At 35.2% G+C, this 19635-nt stretch overlaps 1 protein-coding gene across 2 annotated transcripts in view; it reads right to left on the reverse strand.

The window, feature by feature from the left end:
- Positions 1 to 1856: 1856 nt before the first annotated feature.
- Positions 1857 to 19635, reverse strand: part of LOC149784588 (uncharacterized) — a 115461-nt gene continuing 97682 nt past the window's right edge. The window contains exons 12-15 of one of the 2 annotated variants that reach the window (XR_016413898.1): positions 18400 to 18864; positions 13520 to 14134; positions 10031 to 10423; positions 1857 to 9584 (exon numbers count right to left, since the gene is read on the reverse strand). Coding sequence is in view for 1 of the 2 variants with exons in the window: in XM_089932653.1 (XP_089788779.1) it covers positions 13553 to 14134; positions 18400 to 18864 (1047 nt within the window). In the remaining variant the exon portion in view is untranslated. Of the gene's footprint in view, positions 10424 to 13519; positions 14135 to 18399; positions 18865 to 19635 lie in introns of both variants that reach the window. The other variant, XM_089932653.1, reaches the window with a different exon arrangement.

The raw sequence follows: 19635 nt of genomic DNA on the forward strand, positions 1-19635 counted from the left end.
CACACATAACTGTGTTAAGTATGAGTGACAGAAAACCACACATAAGTGTGTTAAGTATGAGTGACAGTAAATCACACATAACTCTGTTAAATATGAGTGACAGAATACCACACGTAACTGTGTTAAGTACGAATGACAGAAAACCACACATAACTGTGTTAAGTACGAGTGATACAAAGAATAGTCGCTTTAAACATGATCATCAAGATTAAAATAATACAGTTAATTATTTCAAATGAGATCCCAAGTACAAGTTCTAGCAACAACAGTAACAAACAATACATTACGATTGGGATGATTAACGTCACAAACATAAATCGTCACGACGTATCTAAAGGCAACGTCCGAGGTGATCATTCTAATTTCCTGTGAGTCATTCAAAGCGAACAGGCGTATCTTTTAAGCTCTGATAAATTTTGTCGATTTTATTGAACATAATTCACAAATGGATACAACACTATTACCGAATATTGCACCATTCTGCCAGGAGAGAATTAGGTATGTTTTTATTAAGTTCGTTTCAATATCTACGGAAAATACTGAGAATGAAAAACGTTATAGATATAATAGGGGCTGTGTGTTGAAGTCAGGGCATAACTTTGGTAAAGATATATGTTTACGTATAGGGTACATAGCTTAATGTATCACGACCTAATGGAATAATTTCATGAATATTTCGCATTTGAAATCTTTGATATATATATATATATATATATATATATATATATATATATATGTTTATAAAAATGTGTGATAACATATTCCATTATCTCTTAGTTAATATTAGATGGTTACCATATTTCTCCGTTTATAATATGAGCCCCAATCACCCTAGACCCAGATCTGCCGTCCCTTGAATTGGCAGCAAAACATACATCGTATTCTTAAGAGAACGTATATGCGTCCAGGTCATTGATTAAGAAAGTGTATGTCTGAGAAATACTTTAGATTAAGAGAAAATGTCAGAGATAAGTTTTGGATTAAAAGAATGTATAATAAACCGGCAGTAGCATAAAACACTTGCTGTCAGACATAGGGAGTAGATTAAGCAAATGCGTGTTACAGAAAGGCCGTAGATTTGAAGAATGAGTCAGAGATAGACTGTTGATTAATAAAATGTGTGTCGGAGACATGTCGTAGATTAAGAGAATGTCAGAGACAAGCCATATAGTAAGAGAATGCGGGTCAGATATAGGTCGACGATTAAGAGAATTTAGGTCGCTAAAAATTGAGAGGATTTGTTTATTTTCATTATTCATTGGAATTACAAAATGGTCACTTGTACTTTTCGATTAGATAACTATTTACGGATTATTGTGCCCTCATTTAACTACATCACTGTGATTCGTCAAGACTGTTAGCACATCAGGCGACCGCTCCGGTGACCTAGTGGTAAGAGCGTCCGCCTCGGATATGGGAGGTCGTGGGTTGGCACCCCGGATCAATCATACGAAAGACTTATAAAATAAAAATTGTACTAACAGCGGCCTCGCTAGGCGCTCAGCATTAAGAGGTTACTGTTAGGTCTGGTCGGCCTGGTGTAAGGATAATGTGACTGAGTGGGACACCATGCTACATGTCTGTGACATGATGCCCCAGTGCTAGACATCACTATAAACTGCCACACTGCACACATGGTAGCGATATGACTGAGCAGTTGTTAAAACGTTAAAAATCCAAAACACACACATACACACGCGTCAGTGGCTCACTATGATCTTTGTGGCCGATAAACTCTCTTTAGAATAAAGGCCAAGTTAAACTTAAACATTACTCCAAGAGGTCTCTGTGATTTTCTGATGAAGTGGGCAATTTGTGCTGCAAGATGGGGACTAGGTATGAAACGCAGACTCAAATTCAAGTTTCATCTAATTTATTAACAATCACAAACTCATATGGCGGGATAATAATCAAGACACAAACAACAGGTGCATTACTTCTAAATGATACAGCATTTCTTCGCATTACAGTGGTAGTGTGCATTTGGACAAACATGTTTAAAAGTCACCGTTTATTATGAAATAAGTTAACATTTACAAATGACATAGTTTTTTGTTGAGATTTGATATTAAAAATATGGTTATTGATTGACTTAGAAACATTTGCTAACATAAAATTAAATTCATGTGGGTTAACTTCAAAAACCAACAGGGCTAAGAAATACTCAGTAGCTATAAAATAATAATTCTATAGCTATCAAAATAATAAGCAACAACCTATGTACAAAGCCTTGAGAAACACACAATAGCTGCAGAAAATAACCAATAACTTCTGAATAGAACCTTCAGAAACACCCAGGGGCTTCATTATCATACGTTCTCATCATCATCATCATCATCACTGGGGACCCGAGTGGCTGAGTGTTATGACGCGCTCACATTTACTAATTCACCTCTGTCCGCCTGAGTTCGAATCTCGGGCTCGGCAAGCGAGGTTATGTGAGAAAGCTTGCCAGTAGCTTCCAGTTGATCTGTGTTTTTTCGATTTTTTTTCCCTGGTCTTTTTCCTCAATCAGTTATACGGATCGTCATGTACAGCCTATCATGTTCAGAGAAATGGCGTAAAATATCAAATTATTATTATTATTATTATTATTATTATCTGTTGTTCTTCTTTTTCTACCACTTCTTCGCTTTCTTCTTGTTCTTTTTTTTTTTCTTCTTCTTTTCCTTCTTCTTCTTATTATTAATCTCTAATTTCTTATTTATGTTCAACTGAAATAAGTACTTTGATATGATCTCCAAGAAACACATAACCTCACAAGATCATTAAAAAATTATTGTTGGAGTATGATTGGAATTATTAAGCAAACATGTGAGCTAAAATTCCTGATTTAAAATACACAAACGAATGAATAAATTTAAATAAAGGTTTATCTTATAATAGAGATATTTAAAATCTGAATTTTAGAACTGTCTAAAATTTGCTTAGAAAAAGCGTTAGTTCTGACCAGCAATTATTGATCAGGACATTGTGTAAACTGCTGATTCGAGGAAAAATAATAAACAAATGAGTTAGAAATTTTGTGCTGTGACTTTGAGTGGAGTTCGTAGTAAAATAGGATAATTTTCTCACGCACTGTCTCAACCAACGGAACTCTTAACACGAATCTCGGAAACCCGATCATTTCCTAGGACAGGCTCTGACAAACCCTCCTTTGCTTCATGCAGAATTCTACAGGATTGTGCGCCTGGCAGAAAACATTCTGCCCTTGTCTGGATAGCAACCACATCGAAAATTCTGTAAGCGGGCGCATGCAAGGGCAAACTGTTATTTGCTACCGAACGCAACAAAACTACACCTTAATAACTGAGATTGAAACTTAGATTCCTAAGCGTACTAGCTAAGAGTTCACACAAAGAATATGTCTAGATGGTCAAAATTTACCTAACACAAAAATGTTTAGCTTAAAATGTGACCATTAAGCGAGTTAAGAACGGAAGTATTCCAAATGTGCCTAAACTAGAAACGAGGCCGATACATAAGAGGGTTATACGTGGATTCATGGCAAAATGTGATAAATATAAAGAGATAAAAGGAAGATGTATGATCATTGTACATGCGAACAAAAATATACTAGCCTTAGTTTGTTATAGGATATTTATAGGTACTACTAAATAGGTTAAGATTGACCGTAAATGTTGACAACAATCCACGTGCCTAGCTTCTTTGTCATAGTCCGTCTACGACGTCTGCTTTACCACCCAGAGATTTGCAATTAACGAACTTAATTTAATTTTGTATAAAGTATTACCAGACTAAACGTTCTTTCCATTACAATATTTAAGAGAAATTAAAATTGCTTTAGATATTTAGCTTCATTTTTTTCGGAACTGTTTTTCGTCCCTGGTATTTAATTTTACAACTTTGTGAAATCTTTAGCAAAACCAACACATTTTCAAAATGTCATCTGAAGTGGTGACTTTTATTTAAATCCTACCCAGCAAGGATTAGAATATTTAATAAAGGACGCGTTGCTTGAGCTTGCAAGATATTCGATCTTCCTGAAGCGAAGTTTTTTTTTTTTAGCGCAACAAGATCTATATAATATTTTGAAATAAAGTACATTCTTCTATAGCAGTAGGTTTATGTCGGGTTCGCATATAAAATTGAAAGAACTCCGGTTGATAGACAAATGGAAATCGAGTTAAGAACACTTCAGATTCAGAATGAAATGATGGAAATCCAAAATGGAAAGGAAGAAAGGGTAAATACATATGTAAAGAGCAGAACAAAAGAGAAAAATACAGATGCAGAGAGAAAGGAAAAAGAAAGGAAATGGAATGTAGATTCAAAGGGAATAGAACTGGCAGGCGGGAAGCATTTTTCCCTTTCACACACAAGTTCAAGTTTTGATGTTACTATAAAAATTAGATTAATACCCCTATTTAAAAGAAAACCGTTTGATCAATATTTTCACCATTTTGGAAAAATTACTTAAACTTTGAAGTGAACAGGAGAGCATTGAAATTTATTATTACGAAGTCTACTTCTCGACAAAAAGCTTGTGAAGTCTACACTTCACTCAACAAGATAACTGACCACACGTACCAAGCCTGCATGATTAGCATGCTCTTATATGGCAGCAAGTCATGGTGACTATACTTGCACCAAGAAAAGAGGCAAAACAGCCACACTACACTGCCACCGACTCATCCTCAGCATTTCATGGAGTATCCAACATAGAGGCCCTAGAACATGTACACATCCACGCATGGTCACACTGCTATGACAGCATTGCCTATAATGGCTTCAACATGTACACCGAATGGGAAAATGGGTGTATACCTATGATACATCATCTACGGTGAATTGGCTTCTGGAAAAAGGCAGCCAGGTTGCCAACACCTGTGGTTGATAGATGTGTGCAAAACAAACCTCAGTGCTTTGGACATTGATGTGAACAGTTGGAAAGCACTGGCGAGGACCTAAGTAGTTGGAGGCATGAGCTCAACCAAAGACTTAAGACAAGTGAGAGGCAATAGTTGCAATTAGTAAAGCAGAAAAGAACCCACAGAAAGCATGGGATGAAACAAGACATGGAAACCCAAGACACCAGCTTCAAGTACAAAAGATGCAACCAAGATCGTCACTCCAAAGTGGGACTCTTCAGCCACAACACAGCCAGCATGTTCATCAACTAAACATCTAACTACTTCAGAGCACAACTACTTTGTCTTTCATGACTGAAGGATGCTGTTTTGATTATACAAATATAAATAAGTCTACTATATAAATCTGACACCACAAATACCATACATCAAGGATTATTTTGGTGCCGATAAATATGAAACTGTATAGCACAATATCTCTCAAAAAACCTTACCCAATCACAGTAACATTTGTGAATTATTGCTGCTACCGTCAGAGTCCGTCCCTCACATAGATTGAACAATCTGTATATACGTTGTATAGACAAAGGAAACTAACTCTTATAGATTACCTCCCATAATGTTATAGGTTAAGTACATAATTTACTATGACATTTCCTTTCTCCATCAAACACAGTACTCAATTAAATTAATGTTAGGAAAATAGTTAGAAAGAGAAGGACATGCTGAGCATCCAACCTCTACCTAAAATAACCCTGTAGAGTAAAATACTACTCTATGTTTAAGGGCAAAATTCTCCAATAGCCAAAACAGCTGAATGTAAGTGCAGATACACGTCCAAAGAACTTCCATGCAATAAATAATTACCAAGAAATGTTGTCCTTGTGCGAATACAACGAAAGTTGAGAGGTCCTACCCAAAGATTCAGTTGTGTCAATAGTGGTGTGGTCTGGTGACTGTTTGGGCAGCAGCTACAGGCCAACTAGATTCAACTTTGATTTTTTGAGCCCATGTCATGCAAATAGAAAGAGGAAATGTGAACTAGGCATGCTAATTTTATTATATATTTAATAATACATTGCGATGAAAGGCAAAACGTATAGAAATGCCATTACTTTATGATATAAAATCCTCATCAGACTAAAATTATGATGACTGGATGACTTCCCTTATCCAGGACAATGTTACTTGTGGGTTTATTTCCTGTTTCTCTAGTTTTATTGACAGGAAAAGCCTCTGGCATCTGACCTGGATGGACATCATATGTTTCAGACTCTCTCAAATGATCAGTTTACAAGAGGGGCTTTAAAATTATTTTATCGATCCCTGTAGAGAGAAGCCTATTCTTATCAATCAAAACTGATAGTGTCATTAAAACTACTGAACAGTCAGAATGAAGGTGAAGGTAGTTTGGATCCACAGACAGACCATGAAGCTTTCTTACTCTTGATGCAGAAGCCAAGGCTATTAGGAAGTGGGTCTTGTATGATTGTGGACGAAGGCTTCAAATGAAGTCACATCATGTTAAGACCTATAATAAATTCCACCTCGGGAACAGGGTTTCTTTAGTGAGGATCATATAGATTAAAGGTATTAAGCATAGTCTGATGGAGCAGTGTTGTCACTGATGTAAAAAAAACATCCATGGTGTCTGAGTGTGTCACAAAGAAAGGAATGATATTAATTGTTATATTCTTTCAACGAGAAGAAGAAAAATGTTAACCAGCTGAGGAATGGAAGCTAACAGTGGTGTGACATCATCTGCATGACATCAGTAAAAAAGCATGCCATTCCCCGTGTATACTTTAAACGTGGAAGGCAAATGTAGCTAGATGACGAGATCCTCTCCATAGCTTAGAGTTTCTCTGCACATGGCCTGCTGGCAAAAGCCATGTATGACATAGAAGTTATCCATAAATGACTAAAAGATCAACAACTGCAGCTATTTGAGAAGCTATGGGGTCTAAATTATGTTCATCGGCACATCTGGCGACCCATGACTTGTCTCATTTGAGAGGGGTTATCATAATTATTTTTCAGTCTGTGTCCCTCATTTTCTGGATTAACTTCAGAACCAGATTTGCTTTGATGAAGGCATGGACCCAGATTCCCTCTCATTTGACTGCAAGGACATCCAAAGCCCATATATGTGGATCCAGAAGAAGGGAGACGAAGGTGGGCACCTAATTGATCCACCTTGTCACATACAGGTCTACCACTGATAATTGCACACTTGATGGAAGATAGATGGATGGAGGGGCCATAATGCTTGGAGTATCTGTTCCCTTCCTGATATAGGGTTATCCAATTTATTATATGGCAGTTTGAAACTGTATTCAGTCCTTTCTAAGGAAGGATCAGAATTTCTCAATCAGTCGTCAACTTGAAGGTCCCCTTTCTTCAGTAGATATGTTCTGGGCAATGAAATATAGTATGGCAATGATGATGTCACTCAGTAACATGCATTGCAGAATATCTTCTGCACTGGAAGGCGATGAAGGTGGTCTTGTAACATTCCGGACTGCTTGTATACTAATATGATAGTCTGGCTAAGCTGGCTGGGATGCAACGGACGGATGAGTAGGTAACATCGGCTGATTTGGCTGGTTTGACTGATGTGCTGGTGTGCATTGAGCTAGCATTATAGTTGCAGTCAGGTCGGTTGTAATGGAAGGTTAGTTTCATTGCTATCTGACTGGGCCAGTCCAGTCAGAAAAGTCAGCACAATACATCCTTGGCGATGGTACAGATGAAGATGTTTGAAAACGACTACTACAGAGACGTTTCAAGTTAATGACATAGGTAGATTCTGGAGGGAGACGAAGTATTGGATGGAGAAATTAACAAATTTGATATAAAAAAACGTTAATTTAGGCATATTGAAAACAAAACGATGCAACATTTACATAGGGGCATTCCTTTTGGTTTACAATTTGGATAATATGATTACTTCTTTTTCATTTTCTAATTCAAAAGAGAACAAATAAAATCCAGGAAAGGAACGTTGAATATATGTATCATTGTAATGACACAATATAAACTATAACTACAAGCACAAGTATAAGTAAATTTATCATTGAAGTGATACAATGTACAGTATAACTGCAATTCCAAGTCTGCACATGTATCATTGTAATCACAAGTCTAAATACATGTATATATGATTGTAATGATAATACATAGCATAACTGCTTCCCAAGTCTAAAAATATCTGAACATGTTTTAACTAAAAATCAAAACACAGTTCAACAAACATATTTGCAAGTTTTCCAGCCATATTGTTTTTCAGAAAAAATAAGAATTTTTAGGGGCACTGGGTAACAAATGTAGGAGTATATGGGGCATGTGGGCATAAAATGATAAGGATGTTGCAGGGCAAATCACATATTATGGAGAAAACATGCTAATATTTCAAACCAAATGGAACATTTAAAGTACTTGATTACAAACTAGACAATATTTATTAACCCAAAATGTAATCAGGTATAACATATCATGAAACAAAAGTGCCTCGAAATGACTGATGCTCTACCATCTGAAAAGAATTCAGAATAATCCTACGTAGGTACATTTATTTGTTTTGATCACTAAATTTTGAAAATATCACTTCTTTTGTAGGAGTTAACAGTTTCAAAGAGATACCAATATGACTGGCACCATTGTCATCTAGGACCAGCTAGATACCATAGGTATAGTAGTTAATACGTATTGTTACTATGGTGTGTATTCATCAAAAATGGCTATAACAAGAGGTTTCAAGATGGTCATCACATCAGTCATGCATGTAGAACAAACTAAACATAATATGAAGACTTTGAGTGAAAGCCCATGTAGATATTTACATCCATTTAGAAGAAATAAAAAACAAAACATTTAATGGGCATGTTGCAGGTCACAACAGCACCATTTTGATTGTGCACAAGACATCTTAAGACATTTAGAACAAGTAGCAACAACAATAGTGAGCTAACCAACAACATACCATGAATGCTAGACACTGGATTTTGAATATATGACCATCAAATAAGCTAATCTGGTCATAAATATGCACAATGAAATAATTGTTAATAGTTCAAATTATTTCAACATCTTTTCAATGTTGATGATAGTTCTCTTGAAAACCAAGATCAGCATGATACCCTGTTGAAGTTCATGATCGGCATGATACCCTGTTGAAGTTCAGGATTGGCATGATACAGTGTTGAAGTTCAGGATCAGCATGATACCCTGTTGAAGTTCAGGATCAGCATGATACTCTGTTGAAGTTCAAGATCAGCATGATACCATGTTGAAGTTCAGGATTGGCATGATACCCTGCTGAAGTTCAGGATAAGCATGATACCTTGTTGAAGTTTATGATCAGCATGATACCCTGTTGAAGTTCATGATCAGCATGATATCCTGTTGAAGTTCAGGATTGGCATGATAACCTGCTGAAGTTCATGATCAGCATGATACCCTGTTGAAGTTCATGATCAGCATGATACCCTGTTGAAGTTCATGATCAGCATGATACCCTGTTGAAGTTCATGATCAGCATGATACCCTGTTGAAGTTCATGATCAGCATGATACCCTGTTGAAGTTCAGGATCAGCATGATATCCTGTTGAAGTTCAGGATTGGTATGATACCCTGTTGAAGTTCAGAATCTGCATCATACCTTTTTGTAGTTTAGGATTGGCATAAATCTCCACTGTTTGGTACAAGTTTCGCTAGAAGCCTCTTCGTAATTTTTCTTGCCATATAGTTCCCTGAAAACAATCAATGTGTGATTGGTCACATGAACATCATACGTCTCTTTGTATCATGTACAACTAAATGTGATTGCTGCATGAATAATAGTGAATGTGTAACATGTGCAACTAAATGTGATTGCTGCATGAATAATAGTGAATGTGTATCATCTGCAACTGACAGTGATTACTGCATCAGTAATAGTGCTTGCAAACAAGTGACATTGCAGGATCTATGTGCCACTATAGTAGTTGGCACAAACACCTTTAGGACTTTCAAACAAGAGTCATACTAATGCTCAGAAATTTGGCAACTAATGAAATTGTTCAAATCTACATTACTTAATATTTTGTAACAAATATTATATGTTGTTTCCTCAGTGAAAGCACCATTATTCACTAATTCTAAGAAATAACAGGAATAATCTAAGATATCACTATAAATGTTTCGTCTCTCTGCTCACCACGTATACCTTGAAATGACCAGTCACATGACCATGCAATGTATTGCTCAATTGTTCCTATACAGCTCATACAATTCTAGGTCTAAAAGTCATAATTCTGGCCACATAATATTGTGTCTTTTGGCATGGAATTATGCACGAAGCTGAGTCATAAATATGACCACACACAGTAGTGTCTCTTGACATAGCCTTATGCATGATGCTGCTTTCAAATTTGGCTAAATACAGGGGTGTCTTTTGATATGGGATTAAGCATGCTTCTGGGTCCTAAGTATCGCCACATAATGTATCGACTCTTGGCATGGGACCAAGTATTTGAGGACACTGTTGCTGGTGTATTGGATCCAGTCATGTACTCCTCTTCCCAAGATTAGTAGCTGTGATGGAACAAACCTGAAAATAAACATACAGTTATTGCTATTATTGCTACTGTCAAAAATCCTATGGACAGCTATATTTAGTAGGGGAAAAGGGAAGATTCGTGTTCCTTATGATTTAAGTACTAGAATCTGGCTATAGTGCAATTTATACATGTAAAATTAACACAAGGTCCATAACTTTATATAATGGTTATAGTGCAATTTATACATGTAAACTGAACACAAGGTCCATAACTTTATATAATGTGTAGAATGACAAGTTGTTTTCTGTTTAGTGTTCCATGCCAAAAATCAATTAAAAATGTAATGAGTAAATGTAAACAATAATAGAGAATGTCAATAATTTAGTCTCTCAAAATCAAAAAATCTCATCATAGTTACTTTCAATTCACTTAAACATTTCAAATGTCCATTTATCCAAAACACCCATTTCCACAGACTTCAAAGTAATGTATATAATAAAAATATACATCACTAGAAAAGCCTATATGACCAATAATGTGACTTTGCAAAGGGTACAAAGAAGAGAAAGTGATGTCCCCATACAAATAATGATCCTTATATTAATTATTGTTTGAAGGGACACTTTAAATGATATCACTATCGTATCAATAATATCACCTTCATTCAGGTAAAATTGTAATTTTAACATAACAAATGCTTTCTTTAATGATAAATGATGAACACTTTTATCAAGTAGTAGAACAAACTAGGAAAATAACAGTTTATTATCACTGTATAAAACTATGATGCAATATTATCTGCATATACGAAACTGCATTAAGCTGTGATGTACAATTATGTGCTTATAATATGATGACACACTGAATAAAACAGATGTGTAATATTAGGTGCATATGACATGATGACACTGTATACACTGTGGTCTACTGGTAATATTATATGCACATGATATGATGACATAGCATTTACATATTAATACAAATTGGGATGATCTACTTGACAACAAATACTGCCATGAGCTTTACAGTCTATGTTGAGTTTTCATTACTAAATACCCGCATGTAGTATCCAAAAAGTTCTAAAATTTAAACATTCTACAAAAGGGATAGTTGAGGTCAAACCAACCTATCAACACCATTGTTTAAAAGTTGCATTCCAACTCTGCAATCACACACACACACACCCACACTGTACTTATACTTTGTACATGCTGCTGCCATCATATCACACAATCTGTACTAATACTCTGCACCTGGTACTGCCATAACATCATGTATACTGTACTTAAACGCGGTATCTGCTCTTGCCACTCTACTTATCAGACACAATTTTATTGTTCTTACAAATGCTTAAAAAATTTGAACAAGGCTTTGGGGGTCCTCCTCCAATGGGTTCTTGATGGGCAACACTCCTGATCAATAAAAAACTGCTCCTGTTGGACCTTACTATCATGATACATTACAAAATAACCATTTGCAAAATTAACAAACTTATCATTATTTTCAACTTTATTTGAACAATTTTCCAAAATACATTGTTATATCACACTGTTCTCCAATACTATTAGTGCTAAAGTTATTTCATGTACATGTTAGTATTTGCACAGTAATTCAGTCACAATAATTTTCCAAATTTTGCAGCAAACATTTTATTACAATTTTCCTCTTTTCAAAAAATCACCAAAATACATCAACTATATTCAACATAATAAGATAAATTCACTTGTATCTTCCCCTACTGCACACGACATGTTGATATTTATATGCCAGCTTGCTTGTTTTGCAGACTTGACGAATATTTATTTTCTTTCCTTTCTGTCATCTCTGATATTTTTGGTTCAGTGTTCAATCTTATATTTTTCTTCTCATTAAGGTTTTTTTTCCCTTTCAAACACATTGTGTTGGCTGCAATTTGTGCTTGTGATATTCTATTGCTCAGTATGCAGCTTCTTTTTGAGGTCCAGGGTGCTGTTCTAGTACTAATATCACCCCCACTACTACCAAGCTGAGGGGTTCGAGTCTCGGATTCGGCCAATGTGGGTATGTGAGAAAGCTTGCCAGTAGCTTCTCGAAGGTCGGTGGTTCTTTTCGGGGATTTCACGGGTTCTTCCTCCACCGTTAATACTGGCCGCCATGTATAACCTATCGTGTGTTGAAAAATGGCGTTAAACCCTACATCAACATCAACAACAACAACAACGAAGGTGAGGCTATGGCAATGTAAATAGCTGTAAATTATAACAACTGCATTTAGCATAATTAAAGTATTTCTTGCTAAAATCACAAAATACCGGTCATCTGGCATTCATTTTTCTTATAAACTGACCAGTTACATTTCCGTCTAATTTCTGCTTGAGTCATTCCTGTTTCTACAAATATTTCAAACCTTTAGCCAAACTTTAGCATCCTGTGCTATCTCAGAACTCGAATGGCTTGCAAGTATGCTTCTTTCTTTCCATTTCCAACAATTTTCATTACACAAAGATTCATTGGATGAGTAGAAACTTTTGACCAATCAGAATGCTCTTTGCAATGATGATGTGTTAAATAGTATAAGGAACATATATTTTAAAAGGCTTGTTGTGGAATGGGACCAGATGGACACTTTTTAAAAATCCGGATCATAGATGATATAAAAAATGAACTACATCGAGAATGGAATTTTTCTCATCAGCAGAAAAGTGGAATTCCATTTTAAAACGGAGAAAAATCATGTTTAACTTGAACTTTGGACCTGTTGCTGCCATCATACCACATACACTGCATTTACACTCTGTACCTAATGCTGTCTTCATATACACACTGTGCTTACACTCTGTACCTGTTGCTGTCATCATATTACACACACCGTACTTTTACCTTGTAGCTATTGCTGCCATATTTCACACACTGTACTTACTCTGTACCTGTTACTGTCATCATATCATACACATGTCACTTATACTTTGTATTTGTTACTGCCATAGCACACACACTGTATTTACACTCTATACCTGTTGCTGTCATCATATCACACACACTTTACTTAGACTTTGTATCTGTTGCTACAATCATATCACACAAACTGTACTTGTATTTTGTACCAATTGCTGCCGTCATATCACACACATGCACACACACACACATAATGTACTTGTACTTTGTACCTGTTGCACATGATCCAAGATTTTCATTTTCAGCTAACAGGCTTCATAGATGGAGATCAACTGTCTCTTTTGCTTCACCAAATCTTGGGTGTACAACTGCCCACCAAGTATAGTTTCAATATCATGAAGCACAGCGTCCAATTTGCTCCAGTAATCCTCTAAACCTTGTTGGCTAATCTTTCCATCCAAGGAATGACCAATAATATGGTTCCTGTATGAACGAATTCGCTCCACACTAGCTCCAAGTGATATGTCCCTCACTGGTTGATCTTGTGGATCATTTCCCCAGCCTGTTATTGGAGCAGGAACTGTGCTGACATTTCTGATCAGAGTATACAGCAAGGAAAGATCAAACTGGTCCACTGTTCCAGTTTTCTGCCCCTGAGGATCTGGGAAAACTAGCTGACATTGATCACGATTAAGAAGGGGTCTTCCTTGTCTGCTGGTCAGTCTGCCTTTATTTGCTAGGATTGCTTGGTAGATGTCTGTGTATGGCACTGGAAATCTGGTAAGGAGGATGTCTCTCAAAGCACTTCCACAAATAGTCACAAGAGCAACACAAAGGCGAGCATGATTCATGTGCTCAGGTGCTATGGGTGCATCTGGATCATGCCCCTAAAAAAGACGAAGGTCAATATTATTACAATATTCAAGTCATCATCATCTAACGATGCAATACAATGACAGTCCTGATAATCTCAACACCACTGTACTAAACAGTGTACAAGAATGTTTTAAACTTCTATCAAGATAGAAGAAAATAATAATTTCCCTTTGACTGTATACAGAGAGTTCCTAGCTCTAAGAAATATGTGCAAAGCAGGTTAGGACCGCCTGTTTCCAACAGCACTAGTCTATATAAATACATCAGGATACAGTTTTGATGAGGCTCTCTGTGCTATATTTCAAGGAAAGAAATTCATGTTATTATTTGGACAGAAATAGATACAATGTAATATTTCCATCCAATCGAAATGGACTTTTCCAAAAGACAAACAACTCAAGAGTTTTGTTTCTATAAAGAGAATCTATCTAATGGTACTGTACCATTTTAATTTTTCTGAGATGTTTTCTGTTCTTTCTTTGCGAGATTAATGCACAGATATCTTAGAACTTATTCACCTATCTTTTACTATAAGGAATATCAGTTTTGGAGTGAGGAGAAATACAACAGAAAATATGAGCACACTTCTGATTACAAATTGTTTACACTTTTGACTACAAACTTTTCACAACTTTAATTCAAAATAAGAAAGGTATTCTGGAACTCTCATCTTGAAATGGAATATATAGACTTGGGGTTAACCAGCTGTAAACATGATGGGGTTGGAGTTGATGTTTATTACAGCATGTGAATTCTTGATATGTGACCAGAGATTTGTTTGTTTTAAGGCAATAGTTTTACATGTTTGGCTCCTTCCAATTTGTGCACACAGGCACTTGATTCAAAGGGCACACAGGTACCTGATTCAAATGGGAACCAGTGATACACTCCCAGTTAATACAAGACACAGGTACTTGATTCAAAGGGGAACCGGTGATACACTCCCAGTTAATACAAGGTAAATAACTCTCCCAGGTAACAATCTGACCCCGCAATGACTCTGTTCTGATTTCGACATAATATCTGCGCATTTAGTCACTCATAATGTACACCACCATCAAGAAGACATTCCACACATTTCGTACATGGAACATTTAAGTACCTTACTTTGTTTAATGGCAACTTTTACGCAAAGTGTGTCTGTTGCTTTGTGTCATGTACACATTAACAAAATATCAACTTCAACACTTCAGGTTTACTTCAGAGTGAATGCGATTTGATCGTGATGGCTTCAGCGATTGGTTATTTGATTGACAGTGTCTTTTCAAACATCGGTATCAATCACTACATCTTGGTATAAAATGGCAAAATAGAACAACCTCGGTCTTTTTCTTCAAGTCGTTTTTCTGCCATGACAGAGAAAACCATGAGCTGTTCTGATCTTTATGTGTGCTCAATACTGTATGACATTCACTGGGAAAATTCAAAAGTATTTAACACTTCTTGATATGAATAACTATTTATAAAGTATTTAACACTTCTTGACATGAATAACTATTGATAAAGTATTTAACACTTCTTGACATGAATAATTATTGATAGAGTATTTAACACTTCTTGACATGAATAACTATTGATAAAGTATTTAACTGTTCTTGACATGAATAACTATTGATAAAGTATTTAACACTTCTTGACATGAATAACTATTGATTTTGTCTTATAATTTCTATATAACTACATGTATGAAGCTGAAATCTGGTTGTTTGTGTAAAAAAATCATGTTTAAAAATTCTATAAGTATTTAGTCAATAGATAAGCAATTACCCAACTTTCAAATGAAATTTAACCTACAAACTGTAACATCTGCTTGAAAATCATTTCCTTAATGTGACTAAAGTACTATTTATTTCTTAAATCTCATATCAGACTCCATATCATCTTCAGGTGCCAGTCACTACAAATAATTTGTTATACGGATCATCTAACTTTAAGGCGAAATGTAATGATGATGTTTTGATTTGTTCAAAATATATAGTAAAGACCACTTAATTAAATACTACTAATTTTAATTAATAAAGACATGGTTTTCTTAGCCTGCGAATTCATGTTGGTGTATGCACTCTTCTTTAACACCTGCCATGATCATTAATTTATCAATGTTTTCATTTTTGTCTTTTTCTCTCTCTGTTATCATTTGCCTGAATCATAAATGTTTACACAATTTTGTAACTATATGAAATAATGTTAATTTACTGCTGCTATTTATATATATTTTATATCAACTGCAATATAATGCTTTGTTCTCAAATGTGAAAAAGTGTAGCTTGAAAGTATTTGTTAACATTTATTGTAATAAATTATGTTTAAATGAAAAACAAAACAGATCAAATTAGCTACAACAAATTACCATCGAAACAAGATGGAAGCAGCTTTTCCATAAAATACTAACAAACTGCAACAGATATAATGTTAAATTCCAAATTACTCCTTAATATCTACTATGTTCATCTGTAAGAACTATCATATACCAATTTATTCAATAATGTTGAGCAAAATCTGATGGAAAAGCAATACAAAATAACTCTTTACACTCCAAGTTGAAAGAAATTCCAGTTTACTTTCAAAAACGTTTCAAGCACTCCATTGTAAAAAGACTTAGGAACCAATGTATTCATCTATATTTTTATGGAACATCACTACAACTGCCGATTTATAATAAAGAAATTAAAGTTCAACAGAAACAAGTAAGTATAATTTATCATTTACTTACATAAATTATTATAATAGTCAATAAATTATGGTTTTATTCTTCAACAGTGTTTTAACTTAGCAAATGAACAGTTAATAGACACATAAAATCTAAACTTCAAAGTAAAACAAATACTATCTGCATCGCAGCAGAAGCAGAAACATCCAATGAAATGCCATTAAAATGAGACGATGCAGTCCAAGCACAAAGTTTGTCTTAATTTTAATATTATAATAAATCTGTCTTATTATAAATTCCATGCTGATGACTATAATGCCTTTATAAACAACTGTGTACATAGGCTAAATTAGTATTCCTATATGATCAGATGTAGTTTCCGTTTGCAGATCAATGTTGTAGAGTCTTCAGCTACAGTACAAATGCTATAATTTGATTTATTATTCTCAGTTATGTACAAGAATGCCAAAAGTCAGATACAGCTTCAAATATGGCTCCCCAAGTGCAAGGGAGGATGTGAGAACCTTTACATTGGCTAGACTGGTCATTATTTGATTTTCAGGGATTGAAAATCAGAACTGTTGAACAAGTAATCAATCTCAAAGATAGGTTGAATCTGTTGGGACCATGTTAGAAATGGTCTAATCTTAAGCAGACACCCTTGGGTAAAAGGACAAACTTTCTTCTTAATAAAGGATAACCCTGAATGGCGGTTCCGCTGTTAAGTTTGATTTCTGAACAAATAATGATCAATTAGTATTAGTACTATTATTGTTGTTGTTGCTATGATCACCAAAATCAGTTTTATTCCACGTTAGATCTCTTGTCTATAATCCCCTGTTTCTGGAGCTTCTGTAAATTGTCCTTATGCGAGAAATATTTCAGGCAAATGGCATGACTTCAAATTCCTATATCCATTTCCTGTTAGGAAATGTCAATTGTGGGTGAAAAGGTTTCATTCACTGACGTCTTCATACTTTCCCTTTCCCTGTTTTCATTTAGTGTTTTTTTTTAGCTTATATATATATATATATATATATATATATATATATATATATATATATATCCAAGCTCAGATGCTTGTATAAGAAGATTCTCAAACATTCTTGAACAGATAAAATTTATTCGAAAGTAAACATAATTTTGCAGGGGAGTTAACTCATTTGCTGGTTAGATCCTTATCTTTATGCTCAATCTGATTGCGATCGGACCATATATATAGCCTCCAGACAAGGTCTCATAAGCCTATATTCCAAACTGAATCCAAATATATGAAAGATTGGCCCTAGACTGCGAATAATCACAGCCATTCTGATGCAAAATGACCTCATTAAAATGTGCGAATCTCCCTCAATCTCATATTTATCTGAAATTCACCAGATAAGCTCAAATTCCATGTTTGATAATAATCTAATAAAAATATGGCGTACAGAGTGGCTTCAGGCTCAGCAAGGAAGTTGTAAGGTCATCTCATAATCATGTTTGAATCAGACATAGGATGACCTTATCAATGACCCAAGCACTTCTAAACCAAACTGGACAACATTACAGGAGAACACAATTTTAGATGAAGGCAACACGACAATGTTATTTCCCCTGTAGTAAGAAATACTGAAAATAACTCACTTCATCTGCAAGCCACATATGAAATGGTGGAGATACACACAGTTCATACTGTAAGTTCTGGCCCAAGTAAGAGGTAATCTTGGAGAGATTCAGAGTAATGAACCTTCTAACTCTGCTACACAGCTTTGCATCAGGCGTCCTGACTTCACCAATCACCATCCTTGTTATTCTTGCAAACACAACATGTTTCTTGAAGTACAATGTCAATCTATGGAAAAGATCAAGATTGAAAACACAGCAGCCACAGAAAATGAGATTTTCTGATGTGTCCATCTTTTTGGCAACTGGCCAGCGGGAAATACAAGCAGCTAGAAGCCTATGGAAGATGGGAGTAGGCAAAAACTTTCCTGTAAAGACGCATCGCAGAAGTGGTGTGCTCACCATCTGGGGATCTTGTTCAGGGGAGATAACTTCTCTTGGAGATTCCTGACGAAGCATACACGGAGCAAGGAAGTAATTCTCCTCCTAAAAGTATTTAAATATTAATATCAGCATCATTTGTACATATGTGCATACTTTAAAGCTGTTTGATAGGATGTTTCCTGTCAAATGAAGTGTGGTCAAATGCTATTGTTTGTGGGAAACATATCACTGAAAGATTTATTTTTAGAAACACTGTCAGATTTGATTTGGATTATTTGTAAAATCTGAAAGATCTTCGTGCTAGAATGTTTTTTAAGTTCTTTAATTTTATATCTAGAAACAGAGTCTTTGCTATTTTAGTAACATTGGAACAGATTAGAATTCTGTCTGAAAGGTCATTTTTGATAAAATTATGTTCATCAGTTTTTGCTATAATTTTTTTTCTATTTTTAAGTTACTATATACTTAGCCGATGGCAAATTTGCATCATCTTAAAGACGTTTAAAGTCTTTCATGTCAATATGCTCCCTGCCAAGTTTGGTAAATACTGTTCAGATGTTTTTGAGAAGAAATTAGAAATTTGAAAGAATAATTGTTGATGAGTGCACTGCCCACCATGAGAAGACTGTATGGAGTTGTTTTCAGGATATTGCTTAATGTCTTTATTTTGTAACGGTATGCATGGAAGCATGGTATGAATGGAAGCAAATTTTTAGCACTACTGGTGTCATTTTGCAAAAACGTTAAAGTTCCTTATGCCAGCGATCTTTCCCTTGAATCTGTTGAAAGTTTTTCGCAAGGTTTTTAAGAAGACTTTATGACAACAATATTTTATGGTCAATCTGCAGTGCTGTAAATCATTTTGAAAGCCTT

This window comes from Sinohyriopsis cumingii, chromosome 14 (assembly GCF_028554795.1).
Source record: "Sinohyriopsis cumingii isolate HCF-2022 chromosome 14, ASM2855479v2, whole genome shotgun sequence".
Taxonomy (NCBI): Eukaryota; Metazoa; Mollusca; class Bivalvia; order Unionida; family Unionidae; genus Sinohyriopsis; species Sinohyriopsis cumingii.